The 19,574-nt window shown below is 43.9% G+C and overlaps 1 protein-coding gene across 7 annotated transcripts; it reads left to right on the top strand.

Annotated features, from left to right (window-relative positions):
• Positions 1 to 179: 179 nt before the first annotated feature.
• Positions 180 to 19,191, top strand: ODF2 (outer dense fiber of sperm tails 2). 7 transcript variants are annotated; one of them, XM_040605938.1, is made up of 21 exons: positions 180 to 541; positions 1,257 to 1,344; positions 2,088 to 2,199; positions 3,569 to 3,694; positions 4,316 to 4,459; positions 5,593 to 5,759; positions 6,800 to 6,929; positions 7,219 to 7,350; positions 8,221 to 8,295; positions 9,009 to 9,080; positions 9,660 to 9,776; positions 10,693 to 10,878; positions 11,702 to 11,811; positions 12,508 to 12,643; positions 13,327 to 13,437; positions 14,088 to 14,192; positions 14,751 to 14,909; positions 15,798 to 15,898; positions 16,430 to 16,592; positions 16,952 to 17,077; positions 17,826 to 19,191. In XM_040605938.1, the coding sequence occupies exons 3-21, from the start codon at positions 2,092 to 2,094 to the stop codon at positions 17,997 to 17,999; spliced, it is 2,442 nt and encodes an 813-aa protein (XP_040461872.1). In that variant the 5' UTR covers positions 180 to 541; positions 1,257 to 1,344; positions 2,088 to 2,091; the 3' UTR covers positions 18,000 to 19,191. The 7 variants fall into 7 exon arrangements, with proteins under 7 accessions (XP_040461872.1, XP_040461870.1, XP_040461871.1 ...); XM_040605936.1 differs by having other exon boundaries at positions 2,046 to 2,199; XM_040605937.1 differs by having other exon boundaries at positions 2,031 to 2,199.
• The last annotated feature ends 383 nt before the right edge of the window (positions 19,192 to 19,574 follow it).

Raw genomic sequence — 19,574 nt, 5'->3', positions numbered from 1 at the left:
CCGGGGCGCTGCCCGCCCGCCGCAGGAGGCCGGAGCCGCCGGGAGCTGCTGGAGCGAGCCGTGCCGGTAGGCCGGGGGGCAGCGGCCCGGGCCCCGGCCGCGGTGGCTCCGGGGCTCCGTACGGCTCGGGTCAGCCCTGGCCCCCCCCACCTGGGCCTGGGCGAGTTTAACCTTTCTCAGCGGGACGAGGCGTAGGCGGCGGCCTGGAGCAGCCGGTGCTGGAGCTGTGCACGGCCGGGAGCCGGGCAGCCCCCCGCCGGCTCTCCCCGTTCCCAGCCCGGGACGTGCTGCTCGGCCTTCCCCGCCGACTGTCCCGACTGCCGCGCAGCCGGTGTGACACCGGGGTGTGCTTGGTTTACACATCCCCTGCTCGGGAGCAGGCGCAGCCGTGCCGGTGGCTGTGTAGAGCCGGTTATCACGGAGCCCTGGCGAGCCGGCAGCCGAACCCGAGCGCCAGAGCGGCCCAGCGCCGCACGGCATCCTGCGCCACCCCCTACCAGTAACGCTTGTTCTCGCCCGGCGAACGCGGTGTTCCCCCAAGGTCAGCCCGCAAAGCCTGGCGCTACCCTCGTAGCGTCACTTCACCCCCGCCCCAGCAGCCATCCTCCCTTGCTCGCGTTTCTTCAAGCCCCCCAAGTCCCACCAGGCAAGAAGCTGCTGGTACTGCGGCTGGCTCCCAGTTTGGGTGCTACTGGTCGGCCAACCAGTATGCACAGGTCTGCTGGGCAGGCAGGGACCACACCGCAGCGCCGGTTGGTCTGTGCGGTGCTGCGTTTCCTCCTTCAGCATGAGTGCTGATTTGGATGCATCTCTTCAGCCTGCAAAACCGTATAAACCTAGTGCTTCAACGTTTCTGTCAGGCTGTATAGAATTTGTTGTTGATGGTAGAATTTGGGGGGGGGTGTGGTTTGGGAGGGGATGTACAGGTACTCTGGAACTGTTCAAACCTTGCTTCCTCATGAAACTGGTTAAAACTTGCAGTTAGAATTTGAAGGTTTGTAACTAAGGGCATTGTGTAATTGTACAAAACATTTCCATTGGTTAAACCAGCTTTCGTCATCGGTATGTAAGGATCTACAGTCTTGGTCCTTCCCTCATCCCAAGCTTGTCAGAGGAAGCCAGGACACACCAGCTTTTGTTGTTTGGTTTCATACATTTGATGTATTTGAGCCTATGTGTTGCCTTAAATTGAAAGGATGTTCAGAAATTGGCACCTTTTCCTATTGATAGTCATTTTATTATTGTTTCTATATCAGGTGTCCCTCACTCATCAACAACATCAAAGTGACTTCAGTCCCTGCACAGAGCACGCTGTCCAGAAGAGCTAAAAGCTTTAGAACAACTGTAAGTAATTTTACCAAGGCTGACAAAAACCTTTCTGCCAGAATCAGAGGAGTGCTGCTGGTGGATTTTTGTAAGATTTGCAATTGCTTTATGCCATTACTCAACATCAAGCTCGAAGATGATGACTAACCTTGCACCTCTAGGCTTCTTCATGTTGTTCAGTATTGCTTAAGGTTATGCTTTTTTCTGAAGATTAAAGAAATGCTGCGATCCAAAAGCTTTTAAATATTTGTTTAGCTTCAAAAGTTAAACAAAAAAAAAGGACACTTAAGGTTAAGCATGTCTGAAAGAGTCTACAGGTTCAGCATTCTGGGGTGGAAGGATCCAATGGGTCTTGATTTTTCTTAACGCTTAAATTAATGCTCCTCTTCTCCCACCCCTTTCAAATTTGTCTTCGCAATCAGATTGTGTTGGTTACTGGAACCCTTGATTTGCTCACTTGCTCTTAAGACTTTGAACTCCAATGACTCTTACAGACACCTGCTATCAATCCAACTGTATTTGGTCTTCAATAACCATGCTGAAAGTAGAAAATAGCAGAAGCAGAGAAATTACTTGTATTAATCCTAGCTTTACAGCAAAACAGTGTGCAGTTCAGAGTGGCAGGTGCCACTGAAAGAAAGCTCAAACTTTAACCAAGGCTGGCTGTTGTTGCTCTCTGGCACAGAGGGAAATGTTATTTCCAGTTTCCTTATTCACAGGTTTCCTTTCATTGTATTTCCCTTTCCCATTTGTGGGAGAAGAACCATGAAGAACCGTTCCTCATCTCCTCCTTTGCACGTCCATGTGGATGAAAACACTCCTGTCCATGTCCATATTAAAAAGGCCCAGAAAGCCACACCCGCAAAATGCCAGGTAGGAGCATGTGGCTACAGAGAAGAAGGTGAACAGTCCTAGAAGCACCACAAAATCTTCAAGCTCTGTTTTACTGTTGTATTAGAACTGTAGGACCTGAATTTGTATTCGGTGGTGACTTTTCAGTAATGCAATTTCTGTGTTTAAAATGATGTAAGTATGATGTAGAATATATAGTTACTTTTCACGTTCAAGTGTGTGGCTGTGAGGAGTGTTGCTTCCAATGTGATACGGTTTGGGAGATATTTTTTTTTCCCTTTATTTCCTGGATTTGTGTCCTGAGAACAGTTTTTCTTTTGGCTTCATCCCTCTTTTTATAGAAAAGCTTTGGGGAAAGGTAGTATCTAGGTGTTTCAGATACCGTCTTGAATGTGTTGGAATAAATGTGCTTAGAAAAAGTCTGGATTCAAACCAACCTCTGGCATTAAGCATCTTATCAGTCTGCTGAGCTATGCGGCAAGGGGAATCTCTTCATAGCCTTCTCCACAGCAGGTAGAAGGCAATACTGAAGTTGATTTTCTAGCGATATCACATCCTCTGTTGTAGCTGGATGTTTATGTAAAGTTGTTCTCCGAAGGTGATGGAAGTTGCTAGCTCATTCTTCCTTACGTGCAGACATCCTGTTCCAAGGCCTCCGTAAGTTTGTGTTTGTTGCTAACGGCAAATACCAAGGGAGTAGGGCCTGACAGTGAAGTCAATGACTCCTATTAATTAACTGCCTGTAGGGAATGTTTAGGACATCTGATTTTTCTCTAAGGCTAGAACTATGCAAAACCACTACTGTTCCCGCAGTTAGAGCACCCTGAGTTCAGTACAGTAGGTGTGCACCTGCTAGCTGACTGCAAAGTGGGGAAAACGCTGCAGGGGCTTTTCGTAATCAGTTGCACTGCACCGTTCTGCTTTCTCCGGTCGTGCTGTTGTCAAATGATACAGCTGCTCTTTTGAGATGAATCTGGGATGGAGACGGGATCTCCCAGGTTGTTCCCTCTTCACGTGAATGGGTTGTATTGCGGTATCTTTTTGTGTTTCCATAGAGAAGGGACTTCCTTCCCCCTCGCCCCAGCCTCCCACCCCAGCCGGCCGGGTAAGGCTCTCACGGCATCACGAGTGCGGGTACCCCAGTGACAGAGCAGAGCTGCTGTGTGACAGACGGGAACGTACTGCACCTGGCCGCGCCGTCAGCTGGACGTGCAATAGCCTGCCGTCTGCCGGGTGGGAGCCTGCTGCGGGCTGCTGGCTCACCTCATCTGGTGTATCATGTGTAAATGTGTTGCTTGTGTGTGAATGATCTTTCATCTGGTTTTTCAGCACTAAAAAATGTAAATGGTTATTTGAAAGTTGTGATTTATTTTATTTTCTCTTTCTTTAGCAAAAGCACAAACAGAAAAAGAAAAGGGATACTGTAAATGTGTGCCAAGCTGCCCAGGTGAAAACTAAGGCTCCCTGGATGCCCCCAGGCAAAACATCTGTCCGGGATTCCACCTGCAGGTGGGAGGTATGGCTGATTTTGCTCTTTAAAACAAAATTCCAGGTTTACCTGAGGTTGAAGAGAGCAGTTGTGTAGTGAGGGAGCTGGGCTGATCTGAAAGAAGGCTACTGTCACCTACCATCCCTTTTAAGTGTCTTCTGTAAGTCTTTTTCATTTTTTAATACAGAACATTTTGAAATTAATTAGCAGCCTATGGCTATGTCATGCCTTTCTACCTCTAGAAGCCAGATAGATGTCTTTGCTGTAATTTTTGCTAGTTCCCTTCAAGACCTCATCTGGAGGCACACGAGGGGCTGCTGTTCTTAGTCTCTTCCGAAGCATGGAGCATTTGCGTAGCATTGTGTAATACTTTCTTTCTCGTGGGTTGATAGTTCTGACTTTTTATATTCCTGGCTCTTCCTAGATGGGAATTGAACTTCCATTGTATTTTTTTTTTCTTTTTCTGTTCTAGTCTTTCTGCATTCTTGACCTTTCCCTGATGGAAATGAAAGAGCTGTTTACAAATGCTTTTTTCCTTATCAGGCTTATTGCAGTGATGCGACCTGGTCTCTGTTTTTGGCAGAGTTAGGGTTAGAATACTATTTATAACTTTATACTAAATAAATGATGCCTTTTATTTTCTGCCAGGGACCAACTCACCGCCTAGAAATTGTGCCTCCAGATTCAGAAAAAATGCTGTCAGTGTTGCACCTGAGTGACCTCTCTACAGATGAGGAAGATGCTGAGAAGATAGATAGTCTGATTAATGTGGTGGGAACGCTGAAGAATGAGGTGAGGAGACAGTGTAAAGGCCTGCTGACTCGGGGCTCGTAGCTGATTGTTTGGCAGGAGGAGGCTGGAGTCAAGTCTTGGTGCAGTGGAAGACTACCCAGGCTGTTGCTAGCTTGCTTAAAAAATAAAAATCCATCTGAGTTGTTTAGAAGAGCTGAACTACCCTAGTGAGAAATTCACTAAACCCTACTATGAAACGTTTTAAAACATTATCCATTTAATAAGGTATTGCTGTGTTTCGGTTTTCTGCCCAAGCCCAAAGTCTGAAAACTGGTCATTCTAGAAGGTGAAAAATACAGTATGTTGATGTTTTATTGTCAAAGAATCCACTTTCTTAACAAGATTGTTTCTTCTGATTCTGTTTCAAAATGTGCAACCCAGTGATGTTGTGTTTTCCTGATAAATAGCCTCTTATGTACTTGACACCACTTAAAAAAATGGGTAGGAGATGTTCCCCGGTTTCATAAGATACATCATGATGCGGGTAAACTGTATTTTTAACTTTGAGTTAACACTGAGGGTAGCAAATCTTGTATTGTTATTATTTTACTCAAACCTACTTGAAGTTCAAGTCGTGAACAAGAATAGGTTTTCTTACATTGTTTTCAGTTTTATTTATGCTACAAAATTTAATGGAATTAATGCCACGGAACGTCCTGGGTAATCCAAATTGGGTAGGTGGAAACAGAATGCCAGGGACTATTCAGGTTGTTTTCACCCAGCTCCCTGAATCTCACAAAGCTATAGCAGAGCAGCGGGAGCCATGTCCTGTGGGTGAACTGCTACCAAAAGTCCTTTCCTGCCACGTTTGAGGTCTGTCCCATGTCTTGTGGCTGATGACAATTTCTGGTACGTGACTTAAAGCCAGGACACTTGTGTGTGTCTGTGTTCGTGGGATGGGAGGTATTTCCAGGGAGTCATGCCCTTTGTGCGCAGAAACAACCTGGGAATATCTAGGCAGGAAAGAAAAAAAGAAAAAAAAAAAAAAAAGAAAATAGAGCAATGAAAAAAAAAATAGCCTTTTGTTGTTTGGTACAGTTGAGTAGCTGGTTCACTGGTTTGAGATGTGGATTCTGTGTATCACTTTAAAAACACTTGGTTTATGTTAAGTTCTATTTAAATATTGTCATCAGGCCAAGCTGCAGAAAAAGGAGGAACAGCAACGAGTGGCAAAACGTCTTCTTGAGGAGCAGAAAGAAGAACTGAATGAGGTCACTCAAGAGCTGGTAGAAACAGAACATGAGAATACGCTGCTCAGGCGCAATATTGAGCGCATAAGGGAAGAGAAACACCTGACTGTGTAAGAAAGCTCCAGCTCTCCGTTGTTACTGCAAGTAGTGGTACTTGCAGGACACCCGCTGCCTTTATTGCTAACACTGTTTGAGGCTGTAGTTTGTCCCATGGGTTGCAGTGCTGCTGAAGAACTGACGTTCTCATGGGTTTTGTCACCTTCTGGAAGGAGAACTTCAGATGGCTGTAGCTGTGGGGAAGGGCCCTGGCGTGATTATTGGAATGGAAGAAACTCTTGAGAGCAGCTGGCCTGTGTGGCCTACTGGAGGGTCATCCTAGCTCTGCAATTAATATTTTGAAAGTTAAGAGATGCCGTTTGAATTATGATGAAATTGGTAGCCCAACAAATAAATACGTACGGAGCTGAAAACTAGAGAATTTTTGGCCTTTGCGAAATTCGTACTGAGACAGGAGTGCCAGCCCTGAGAGGACTGAATCATGTTTGTTGTTTTCTTTTAGTGACCCTGAAGGCCTCCAACGCTTTTTGCATCTGCTTTGTATGTAAAGAATTAGGGAAGTCTGTGTCCCCAGGGGAACACCAATGGTATAAACGAGTTAGATTTATTTTTTCCTTAGGAAAGATGACTTGGAAGTTAGTACTGTGTGTTGCCTGTTCAGAAAACTTCGTGAATACTACTGAGATTACAAGCCCTGGCTAAAAACTTTACCACGTATGTCTTGGTGTGCTTTCCTGTTTCATGTTCAGCTGTTTGGAGTCTTATTTCTGGTGTGGCTGAAGAGCCTAGGAAAAGCGAAGTACTGCGTTTTGTTTAGTGATGTGTATAGGCTTTAGTATAAGCCCCATTTGTCCCCTCTTACGTTCCTGTTCCATAGCGGTGGTCCTAGCAAGCTCCTGGTGTCTATTTGCTGGCATCTGTCAGAACAGCCTCCACACTGAAAGAGGGTAAATTGCTTGAGTAGTGTTTGTTTAGAGCGTTTATGCTCTCATTCAAAGGTTTTTGAGTTTTAACCTAACAAACTGTGTATCAATAGTGGCCGGTACAGCTGTCAAAGCTTCTTGTTCCTCTGATGACTGAACTGTCATTACAGGCTACAGAAAAAGTACTTGCAGCATGAGAAGGAGTGTTTGATGTCCAAGCTGAGCGAGGCAGAAAGGGATGGAGCAGCAGCAGCCAGGCAGATCCATGCCCTGAAAAATACAATTGGGAGACTCAGCATTGTAGGTGTTGTCCTTTTCTGTTCTTGCCTTGACTACGTTGTCCTGTTCTACGGCTGTCTTAAAAATGTAATGTTACAGTTGCTGATCCAGAAAAATGTAAGGAAGAGTGGAGGGATTTAACATGCTTAAGGCGTTTGCTGGTTTTGTTTGACAGTGGGGTATTCACTTGCAGCATCCAGCGACCTGCGCACATGGTGCTGACTGTTGCACTGCTTGTGCTTGTATCGGCTTCGTACATTAATTCAATGTGAACAATGTTTTTTGTTTGTTTGTTTTGTTTCTCCTGTAGGAGAAACACATGAGCAGCTCAGACATTAACGCACTGACAAGACAAAAAGAGCTTCTGCTCCAGAAATTGAGCACCTTTGAAGAAACCAATCGGAGACTACAAGAACTTCTCAGAGAGCGGCATAACCAGGAGGTGAGCAGTGCTGTGTGGTTGAACTTAGCTGATTACAGGGAGGCTATGTTGTCCTGTGGACTGAAATGGAATTTGAATTTGAGATTCTTTTAATTCTTTTTTTTCCCAGCCCTGTTTTGACTCTGTGTCATAAAGGATCAATGGTTTGTGGGTTTTTTATACCTGCCTAGTTCATAGAGTAAGACTGGCTTTTCTGCTGTGAGGATGTTAGACCATCGAGTCTTTGACTGTATTAAAAGGTATAGACACTACTGTGCTGCCAGCTCTTTCTCATCTGGATAGAGCTGTGTCTGCTCATCATGCTAGTCTGAAATGTTACTGCTACGGTTGCATTGGCTGAAGTCTAAGAACTACATGTGGCCCTAGCTAACAGGTACCTGAGGATATTCAGAACATAATTGTTGTAGGCTCTAAGAGCAATACAGAGAAATTGTAAATAATTCTGTATTGCTTGTACAAAACAATTCTACATTGCTTGTAAGAGCAATACAGGAATAAAATTGCTATTCTTCATGTAGTTAATATTCCATTTGGGCAAAAGCAGGTTGATGCTAACAGTTTTTTCAGCTACCGGTGAGACTGGATAGAAGGACTGAGTTCTTCCAAATTACTTTCCCTGAGTAGCGGGAGGGTTTGGAAAGATCTTAAATTGCCATCGTGCTTTTCATCATGATCTTTAACTGAGAAGTGGAGAAACTTTCTGAGATAGGTGATGATCTGTGAAATATTTAGCAAATTTGATGCTTCCAGATATCTTCTAAGAATTGCTGCTGCAACTGTGGGAGGCAATAGTTTGTTTGCGCAGTTCCATTTAAAGAATCTGTATAAAACTGACTTTTTAATTAACAGGTTTTCTCACTCCTTTTATAGAAGGATGCTCAGAAGATACTGGAGCAGCAAGGAGCACTGCTGAAAAGGCTGGCTGAGTCAGATGCAGAGAAAGTGGTAAGCAAATCACAGTATATCTCTCTCTCTCTTTAAAACGATAAAGCAGAAACTAAAATAACAAGCTCTGCTTTGTCTTGTATTCAGTCATAGGTCTTACAATAACACCTTTTAGACCAATAAAAAATATTCTGGCTTTTGTGGTAGTCAGAGCCACTGTATTGCTCCTTCGGTTAACAATCTACATTTCAGAGTGGATGGATTTTCATAGCCTTTGAAACGTGGGGGCTTAGAATGGGGATAGCTCAACTGAGACCTGCATATAGGAGCATCATAAGGATTTACAGTATTCAGCTACAAAGGAGAGCTTAAGCCTGTTCTTATTATGTTTGAGCACAAATGATTCCGCTTACCTTTTCTTATGGTACTGAATGTAAACTAAGAATAGTTATTGTGTTGCCAGAATTTATAAAACTTGATGTGAGACACAGGTAATGCCCTTTTTTGTCTGTGGATGTATCATCCTCTCAGGTCCTTGTTCTGGACTGGGCATCCTATGCCCTGTTACACGAATGTACGTGTATCTCTTCTGCTTTCTGCTTGAGAGTGCAGCCTGTTTTTCTGGGGCTGAAGGATGCTCTTGCTGTGGATACCAGAGGGCCATGGATGAGAGGGTCTCAGGAGGGAGGCAGTTACACCTCTTTCCCTCCACCTGCCAACCTAAACGTGTTTGTTACTTAACATCTGCATCTGAGTGGTGTTTGTTTTCCCAGCAACTTCAGATGAGGCTTCAGGAGAAAGAAGAAGTAGTGGACAATCTTATCATTCAGATACAGACAGAAAAGGTAGTTTCCTTTTTCTGTTTTTCCCTCCCTGCTCCACCATCCAGTTCTGTAGAACCACAGGTAGTCCAAAATATGAGTTTGTATTTGCAGATGATTATTTTTATAAGGGATCGGATGACTGGCTTGCTTATAAAACTAGACAGACAGCTACCAATTCCCACAGAGCTGTGGATTCCATATTCTGCTAATGAGACATCCGTCACAAGGATGAATAGGTAGTATTCTCTTTGCTTGGATTTATCACTGAATTGCCTGTTTAAGGCCCTGTTGGTTCCTGATGTCAAACTCCAGTCTGTTCCTCTGTTTAGGAAGTAAAAGGGGAGTGTAGGGGAAGAGATTAGATTTGAAGAATGTTTTGCCCTAGAACAAATCTTTCAGGCCAGTCATTCACATCTGATGTAAAATAAAGGGCTACTCTTTGTTCTCCGTTTTGCTGGAGTAGGAGAGCTGCAAAGGGAAAGTGGAGGTGGCTGGAGATAATCGTTCAGTGAAGAAATCAGAGGCTGTTACCGACTATGCAGTATTCCTTCTATTAGCTTCTTGAGGAAAAAGGCGTGTGTCTTATTGCTTCTTATTTAGGACCAGGCAAAGACAGCGTGGGAACTCTCCAAATCTATGGTGGCTCTGAGAGGCCATTTACAAGCACAGCTGCGAAACAAAGAAGCGGAGAACAACCGTCTGACTGTACAGACACGGGTATGTTGTCAGTGGTACCGGGGGTTTGCCTCTTCATTTACTCTCAAAACTGAACTGACTGATGGGGAAGTAGCGCTCACCAGCTCTCCTCCTACTGTGTCCAGTAAACTGAAATATTGGCTGGTGATGTTTACCCCAGTAATGCACAGCATGCTTTTCAAAGGAAGTAAGAAAAGAAAAATCTTTTCACTTTCTTGCATGAAGCAAAATCATAGCTTTAAGGTGCAGGTGCATTAATCAGTTTGGGTTTTTTTCCTAAGTTAATTACTACATAATTGTTTACAATCTGTCTTGATGCTTGACTAAACCGAAGCCAGATTGTGAACAATTTAGTTTGGGAAATGTTTTTTAATCTGGGAAAAATGCTGTGCCATGAGTTTGTGTATTTGATCACGCTCATGCATGCTTTCTACAGTGTTAACGATGGGGAAAATTTGCTCTGGTTTATCTTGTTCAAAGTCTTATGTTTAACATATCTGTTGATGCGATATTATGATGAATGTATGTGTGTTGATGGTTTAGAGGAGCTCTAATTCATTCAAGGTATATATATAGCTGCATAAAGCAACGTTATAATATGTGAATGTTTCAGTTGAGTAAGGAGAATGTTCTCGGTTAGATCTAAAGACTGGTAGGCCAGACTTACCTTGGTCAGGAGAGAAAATCGGTATTCTAGAGAGCAGCTGATGAAAGAAGAAAGGAAGACTCTTGGAAGGAAAGGAAGACGTGTCAAGCTGACGTCTTTCAGCATTAGGACAGGATTGTGCAGGTGAAAGCAGATTGCAAGTACCTCCAGGCTGAAGGTTGGGGGTTTATGCCCAGCTGTCTCCACCATTTCTAGGAAATTAGTTGCTGTTTTGGGTATGCAGGTATAAGGGCATTATTCCATATGGTGTGTTTTTTCCCCCCCCTGCAGAACCTGGAGCGCAGTGAAGCTCAGCATAAGGCAGAAGTGGAACGTATCATGGAACAGCTGAAAAAGCTAAAGCAGAAGGCAGATTGTGATAAAGAGGCCCTGAAGAAAACCATCAACGCACAGAAAGAGTGGGCAGAGCGGAGTAAAGAGTATACACAGCAACTGACTGTCCAGCTAGCAGAAAAGGTACCTGAGATAATACAGGAGGACAGACCTCATTTCAGGTCATGCATCTAAATCTTTGAATTCTGGTAGCAGCCCTGGGGACTCTGCTTTCAACTAATGAGTTTTGGTTTTGACTGGATGCCTTGACCCATTTATGCTAAGTTTAGAACAAATCTAGTTTTCTCAGCTGTCACTATATTCACTGTGTGTCCTTAACTTAGGACATGCAATAACTTAGATCATACTAAACTAATAGATCTGATTTTTCACCTGGTTCTTTAGAACCATCTGAGGGTTGTCAAAAGCCAATAAAACAAAGTCTTGCGGTTTGGGCTGAAATCTCTAATTGGAGTTGGTTGCTAATCGAGAAACTATTCAGAGCAGAAAAGTACAAAGTCTTAGAGGCATACTGGAATTTCCTGTTGAAAAATGACTGAAGGATATAAAGAAAAACTAGAAAAGTTAGACAAATCAGAAGGGAACGTGGATTTTAGGCTACTTTTTTTTTCTTTTTTTTTCCTCTTCCTTGTTTTTAGAATTCAGGGGACCAGAGGCACTAGTAGAATCTTAGCCATGCTTTGTATTACTGATAGTTCGTCTGCCTTCAGAGAGGATTCTTTTTTGCTGCTGTTATATCTGTTGGCTGACAGTAGTGTTGGAGAACACCTCTCTCTGAAGGTTCAGGAAGAATATAAATACATACTTGTCCTCGGTATTTTAAAAGTCTTAGTGAAGTCTCTTCACACATTATGCTTACCCATATCGGCATGTTGTCTGCATATTCCATATCCAGTGGCATTTTTGTCACCCTTGCTCTTTCTTGTGTATTTCTTTTGTTTGATAGGACAGTTACATTGCTGAGGTGCTGTCTACCCTGGAGTCGTGGAGGAGTCGCTACAACAAAGTAGCAAAGGACAAGAGTGACCTCCAACAGGAAATTGTTGCGCTGAACAGGTTAAGATACAATTAGTCTGAAGCAACCAGCATGAATGGGGATGTGTTCCAAGTTCAAGGATAGTTTAGTTTAATTTAATTTAATAATAGCATTAAATTAAATAATTTAATTGGATTGTCTGAAAATATCCAAGCAAAACCAGCACTGTCTAAGGGCTAGAGCAGTTCAGAGAGAGAGGGATTGCCTGCGCTGCTGACTTGCCGCAGCAAAGGCAGACTTTTAAAGGGTTTGCTGACCCTAAAAATTCTGTTCCGTTGCCATTTTGTAACACTTTGAGAGAATTAAGGTTGTTTTTCTTTTGAGACCTGTTTGAGAAACTTGAGTGGCAGGGATCAGAAGAGCTAGGCAGTGTAGTTCATGCCAGCTTTGTTGTGAAGGTAAATAAATGTGTTGATATCACTGCAGTACAGTTGTTCCTGCACGAAAAAATAGGTAGGTATGAGAAAAGAGAGAGGTTATCTCTTTATGCTGTGTATCTTGGAGGCAATGCATTTGAGCTCCAGGGGAGCAACTCAAGTTAATTTCAAAGAGGCTAAGAAGATTGTGGTAGTAGTGTAATAGATAGGTGTGCATACATGACTGGAGGAGGAAGATGAAAGGGTAGGGAAAAGCTGTGTTTCTGAAGCTAATTTTCAAGTGTTAGGAGTCTTATTCTTTCTTGTCACTCAAGGATTAATTTTCTTTCTGTATGGCAGCCGAGCTGCAGACTTCCGGGAACAACACGCGACCTTAGAGAACAACATGCGGAAGGACAGAGAAACTTTGGTGGAAAAATTGCATCAACAGACTACAGAGACCACTTCTCTCAAAATGGAGAACGAAAGACTAAAGGTCAGCGATTCAAGGGCTTTCAAGCTGAGATGCTGGGAAGAAAAAGGAGAAATTATAACAAGTTTGCTTGGCCTCTGAGGACAGAGTTGAGTTGCGCCCATTGCTCCCATTCAGTTTCAAACCAGTTTTCACCATAACCTGAGTATGATAGGGCAAGTGTGCTGGGAAGAGACGTGAAGGGAAGTGTACATTCTAGGAGAAATAGGTTTCTCCCACATTTTGGCTAGAAGTTCTCTCCAATCCAAGTACTGTTTCTTCCAGCTGGGATCTTACAGCTTGTCCTTACATCTTCATGCTGCTGGCCAGAGAACAAACAACTGTAGCTCGTGCAGACAGAATGGTAATCTCCAGAATAAAAAAAATGGCTGGCATATTTCTTCTTTCATCTGTTACCTCTGGTGATCTCATAGGTGACCTACTGCATTTTCTTCTTGAAAAGCTAGGCATTGATGCAAATAAGGAGTGGCTCTAATCCAAGTAGCACAGCTCCTTCAGGCAAAGGGAAAGATTGCACATCCATCCCGAACCTCTGTGCTCTGCTGATGTGAATTTGGCAATCCGTTGAAGTCTGGGAAGTTTTGCCAACTTACACTGACAACAGTCTTTTTTCTTAGTCTAGACCATGTTAGACAGCTAGCGTGGCAGTTACTTCCAAGCACTCAACAGAAAATGTCTTTTTCCAGGCTGGTATGGTGCTGATGGAGGAAAAGCTGAACCAAGCGCAGATGGAAGTGCAGCAGCTCAAGAGCTCTGTCAGGAACTATGAAGGGTTGATTGAAACCTACAAATCACAGGTAGGCGTCTTATCAAAACCTTCAGCCCTTGCACAAACATGTTTTCTCCTGTTGCTATTGTGGCTTATTCTGTAATGATTTAACCCTTTGCTCTTGGAGGATGTTGCAGTTTCATATGGGTTTGGTCCTTTTGTCTCTATTAGCCTGACTTTTTCCTCGCACGGCAGCATCCAGACTGCCATGTGCTGTGTGCCAAAAGGTGGAAGGCTTGCCTTCCTCACTGTGTGCTGCTACCGTGGTCATCAGGAAGAGCTGACTCCCACAGCGGAGAGGTCTGGATTAATTGAAAACTGAAGACTAGTTTTAATTACTTAATAACTTTTCCCTGCTCCTTTTCAAAAGGTAAAGGAAAACAGTGAAATGCTTTCTTCTGCCTTTTAGTGTAGCAAGTACTTGGCTGCTTTTCTGGGGGTACTTTGGATATTGTGGTAGTAGGAAGAGAAGGCAAAAGGGGAGAACATTTGCTGGGAAGCCCAAATTACCCAGGTGGCAGAAGAATGTGAACTTCCAAATACAGTTCTGGGGTGGGAATTGGTGGCAGGAGACTTGTTGCTGATCCTTGAGCAGTTTTAGTTACCCCAAAAGACTGCACAGTTGTTGAAAACTATATATGACAGATAAAGTATGTGGGGGTTTTTTTGAACATCCAGGTGTTGAAGACCCGAATGGAAGCAGATGATGTGGCAGCAAAACTGGAGAAGCGTGATAAAGAGAACAAGGCACTAAAGGATGAAATGAACAAGGAGATTGAACTGGTAGCTATTCCTCTAAAGACTTGCAAACATTCATGGATCTTAACGTTCTGAATGTAGTGAAAAATGGCTGTGAAGAGGAAATAAAGGCTTATCTTGGGTTTGCCTTTTCCGTTAGTTTTTCTCAGGACTTGTTCATTCTGCAAAATTTATTGAATGTTTAGCAGCTTTTTTTTAACTATATGGCATTCTTCAGAGGTGTTTAAATTGCTTAGTGTCTCCTTTGTTGCAGAGATAGTGGTTTAGAACAGGGGACTAGGTAGGTTACACCATTGTCTGATGTAGAACAGCAGTCCTCAAAAAACAGCTTGTACTTCTAGTAAAACTGAAGCCCAGGATCCAAAATACTCATTCTCACTGCATTCATAGGGAATGCCAAATCCTAAGAGAAAGCCTTTTGGAGTAGGAGAAGACCTTTGGCTTTGAACTCCAACACTGGCCAAATATCCACAGTGTCATCGTGGTTGCAGACTAACAAAGCTTCATTGAAGTTGAGAAATTTTTTTAGTCTTGACCTTATGAACATTTAAAAGTTCCTCATGTTCTCTTCTTTGATTACAGGCACGTAAGCAGTTTCAGAGCAAGCTTGCTGAACTGGAAAAGCTGCCTGAGATCCTAAAGATCAAGGAGATGAAGCTAGCAGAATGTCAGGACCAGCTTCAGAGTTATGAGAAGAAGACCATGGACCTGTCTGCAGTGATTTCAGATCTCCATCAGCAGGTAAGGGACTGGAAGAAAGTACCTGCAGCACTGCAATCCAAAAGCCTGAAGCCAAGATGAATTTCTAGTCACAGGAAGGTTCAAACTTCGTCTCTGTTCTCATCTCTTTTTGAAAAGATTAAACGTGCTCTGCAAAATAAAGGTGTGTGCCATGTCTTTGTGCAAGAAGCTAGCAGCTTAGCTAGTAGCATTCCTTACTGTTTGCAAGGTTTCTCATCCCTTGGTGCAGAACCTTATTGAGACTTGAATAGCAGTGGTGACCAACACTTGCTAACGCCAGCACTCACTTTTGTTTCTTTCACCACCTTGTCAGCTTTCCCTCCTGTGGTTTTCTGCTGCTAGTGCTGTCCCAGCCTTGTTTTCTCACCCTGATTTCAGGTTGTTTTCCTAGCCCCTATGTTTGTGTCCCTTGGGAGGATTGTGTGGGTACTGTGGGACGATTACAGGCAGGCATGACTTCTACAAGCATGCCTCGGGACACAGCAGGTGATCTTGCAGCCTGACTGCTCTACTCTGATGGGCTTGGAATTATAAATCGTCCTGGTATTTCAGGCTTTAGCACTTTTGTGGGCTGCTGTCATGCATATGGCTGCTTTTAATGTGTGCATTTTGCCGCGCTTATGGGTGGTTGCTCTGCATGCAAGCATTTGCGGACCTGGCTTTTTGTTTGCAATATGGAAGAATTTTTCTCATACCATTGCAAACATTAACTGGAAGCACCAGCAAAATGGATGTTTAGTGCTTTGCTTTTCTGTCCGCTGTTCCTTTTCTGGCACTCTCCAGAAATTACTAATCAAGCATGTTTCCTTCTGGCGAGCTGCATACATTTTAGGTCGTTGGTCATGTGTGGTAGTGACTACTGTGTGAAGTAATTACTGTAATTTTTAGATTGAGCTCCAGGGGGACAAAACGGAGATGACAAGAGAGAGGTATCAGTCTGCCCAGGAGGACAAAAAACAGCTCACCTTGAAGGTGGAGGAGCTGGAAAGGTTAGAAATACTAGGCTCTCTTAACCTTCCATTTCCATCCTCTTCCCATTGTTTTCTCAGGGGATTGAAACAGCTTCAGTCTTGTTCCAGTCCCCTGCGTGCCTCCAGGATTGTGTGTGTTTGCTTATCCCACAAGGATCTCTAAGCAGTAGCTGTCCACTGGAGAGGGATTTATACGTTTTTGCAGCACCTGTTGTGAATGTTGTTAGAAAGGATGGTGGCTTAGCAGATAAACCAGCTCCTTCTCCAATCTAGGCTGGCAGTTTTGAGATTACGACATATTACCGTATTTTTACCCCTGTTTATAAGTTCCTTTTAGTGACAATGTCTGGGAAAATGCAGGTATGTGGGTATGCTGTATGTCCTTCGGTTTTTGCAATTTTGGTTTGAGAAATGAAGTGTTTCCTGGAACTCTCACCCTTCAAGGGGGAATAGAATCTATTACCCTACTACTCAGGACCTGATGAAAAGGCACTGAATCACACTCCATTTAAAATGAATAGGTTTCCTTTCCTTATTGTCTTAACGCAGAAAACTAGAAACAACAAATACCCAGAACATAGAATTCCTTCAGGTCATAGCAAAACGTGAGGAGTCAATCCACCAGTGTCAGCTGCGGTTAGAGGAGAAGACCCGTGAATGCAGCTCCTTGGCACGTCAGCTGGAGATGGCCATCGAGGATGCCAAAAAACAAGTAATTAATTTCTTGTGTTTGGGAATTCTGCCAAAACCTACCCAGACTGTAAAAGGGGAACAACAAGAATGCTGGAAATACTGCCTCAGCCTATGACCAAATTCATTACAGTCATCACGTTCAGTGAAATACAAATAATAAAACGTGCTGGTACTGTTTGTCAGCACTTAAACCATTGAAAAACTGAACTCTGCACTCTAGTTTGCAACAGAAGAGAGGAAAGCACACAACTGAGCTGCTGCTTATGTATGAGGATGTGTCCAATTAAACTTTATAGAGCTTTTGTGGGCAATGGGGTAGGGAAAAATCATTCTGCTGTAGACAACCCTCTAACAAAGTTGTTTTGTTGGTACACATAGGTGGAACAGACTCGGGAGCGAGCAGCATCTAGAGAGAGGGCAGTCCAGTCTAAGATGTTGGATTTGGAGACCCAGCTAAGTAGGAATAAAACTGAGCTGAACCAATTGCGTCGGAGCAAAGATGATGTGAGTGACTTGCAAGGGATGCTCTTGCTGTGCCGGTGGTGTCCTGGCAGCAAATGGAGTCCATAAACCAAGGTCCTATGGATATGCTGTAAAAGTCACGCAGAGCTGTGCCTGAATGACAGATGTGTGACATGACATGTCTGTTATGTCCCTGATCTGGGAGTGTGGACTCTCATTTGCATATTACTTACAGCAATAATCTGAATGAACTTGCTCTAAACTTAACGTGTTTAAGAAAAGAATCACTTTTTGTTATGTTCAAATGAGATTTGCACCAGATACCATGGACAGATTTCAACTTGGTTGACTGTGCCTGGTTATCTGAGAGAGAATGCTATTCCTCCTCTAGAGGAAGGGATTTATTCTAGAAGAAAGAAGGGGAATCTTTCATAATGTCCTATTTAACCTGCTGGTTTACTTGAGTTTTACTTGGAATTGAGCTGGCACATGGATCAGGTCAAATTGCCTTTCAGAAAAGAGTGTGTTTAATTCCCCATAACTATAGCTAATCAGTTTTAAAAGCCCAACTGATTAGCTGCATTGTCTCCTGGTTTTCTCCGCAGGTTGTTGAATAGAGTTGGAAATGAGCAGAACAAATTATAAATATCGTAGCACCATCTATAGTAATATCATCTACAGCTGTGCTAATTCTTGTTGTTCTCAGCACTCTTGGGAAACAGCTGAAGGTTAATGTGAATAAGATGAACGTTGCTGTCTTTCAGCCTGTGTTTTGTGCTTCTTCATGTAGGCAGAGCGCCGGTATGAAAGCCGCATACAGGATTTAAAGGATCGGTTGGAGCAGTCGGACAGCACCAACCGCAGCATGCAAAACTACGTCCAGTTCCTCAAGTCTTCCTATGCCAATGTTTTTGGAGAAAGTGCCTTGCTGGGCTCCCCCAGCCGCGCTCGTGCTTCCCCATGAGGACAGTGCTCTCCTTGCACATCTGCATTTAAGCACAAAAGGAGCACAGTTTCAAAGCCATATGTTATTTTGAAAATAGGCTGGCACTTCAGTGTGACTGTCAGGAGAAATTTTCCTCTTTTCCTTGCATCATGAGACAGTAAGATGATGGTGGCATATGTCTGATCTGTAGGGTATCTGCTGTACTGGTTTGGTGTTGGAGGCTGGCACTACACCATAAACTGTGCCCCAGACCCAGAGGGTTTTGCAGATGATGGAAAAGGTCCTTTTCATCCTGTGAGGTCCTGGTTGTTTCAGCTCTTAAAACCTATCTGCGATTTGTTGAGTGTGTTGATGTTTGTAAGAGCTCTTTTCCTTTTCCATTCTGTCTCTGTGTTGGGGAGATCATGTAGCGTTCTTTGTTTGCGGCTTCTTTTTGTGGTTTGTTTTTTTTTTTAACTACTGAACATTGTATTAATACATTGGATGATAGGATGGTGGGAGAGGGTCCACCCACCAGAAGTGTGAAGCTGAAAATAACTGAAGTGCCTGGGCTCTATGCTTACACTTACAAGAGATTATCTCCTGAACAACCACAGTGTTTGTAAACAGTTTTATACCAGCAATAACGATTTTGTTGGTTTGGTTTTTTTCTGCTTGATTCTTTTATAGGCCCTGATCCTTGCCTTTTCTTCTGAGTGTGATGCTGCTTTGCTCTTCTTACCCTGATTTCCTGATCCTCAATATCCCCAGGACTGGGCCAAACCCAACTGAATTCAAAGGAAAGATTGCAGTTTAACCTCAGTGGCGCTTCAGCTGGGGTCTCACTGTGAATGCCACCTGAGTTCAGGGTGTATGTGAAATACTGACTTGGTCTTAAGCCAATTAAAGAGAACCCAGAGATACTCAACTTCTTCAGCAAACTCGCCTGCGCCTTCTCCTGGGAAGTCGGGTGTTCAGTGTGCGAGTCCCTAACACATGTGCGCTCTTCTTTCCAGTAAACGGTTCTTAGGGGGGCAAAACTAAACATTGTTTTTGTTTTGATCTGTTTTGTAGCCTCTTTATGTGTGATGTGGCCAGGGGGCAGTTCTTGTCAAAAAGGTTCTCTAAGTTAATTGGGTTTTGAAAGTTCTATAATAGTGTGTGTGTCTAACACTTTTAAAATCCTAAAGGTGCTATGGTAAAACAAGCAATAAACTACATCTTAATTGGTTTTGTTGGGCATTTCTTCTTCGTTGTGCTGGACCTAGGGTCTTCTGGCCCCTATTTTAGAAAAAGCAAACCCACACACACCCCTCGAAGCTGCCGGTGCAGGCAGCTGCCTGCTGGCCCCCTTGTTCTACGGGCGTTTCCACGTCTTCACAGATTCATTTATCCTGCGTCCCAGGACACAGGCTCCAGTGCAGGCTGGACTCCAGCCCGCCCCCCTTCCCGAAAATATACAAAATAAGGGAAGAGCGGTGAGGCTGCCCGTGCTTCGCCGCCCGGCCCGTTTCCCCGCCGCAGCCGCCCGCGAGGCGCCCCTGGCGGCACTCGAACCTTGGCTCCTGGGGGAGGGGCCGCAACCCGCCTGCCCGCCAGGGGGCAGCCGCCGCC

The sequence above is a fragment of the Falco naumanni genome, chromosome 9, assembly GCF_017639655.2.
Source record: "Falco naumanni isolate bFalNau1 chromosome 9, bFalNau1.pat, whole genome shotgun sequence".
Lineage (NCBI taxonomy): Eukaryota > Metazoa > Chordata > Aves > Falconiformes > Falconidae > Falco > Falco naumanni.
The sequence above is the reverse complement of the archived record's forward strand: the minus strand, read 5'-3'. Positions and strand labels throughout refer to the sequence as shown.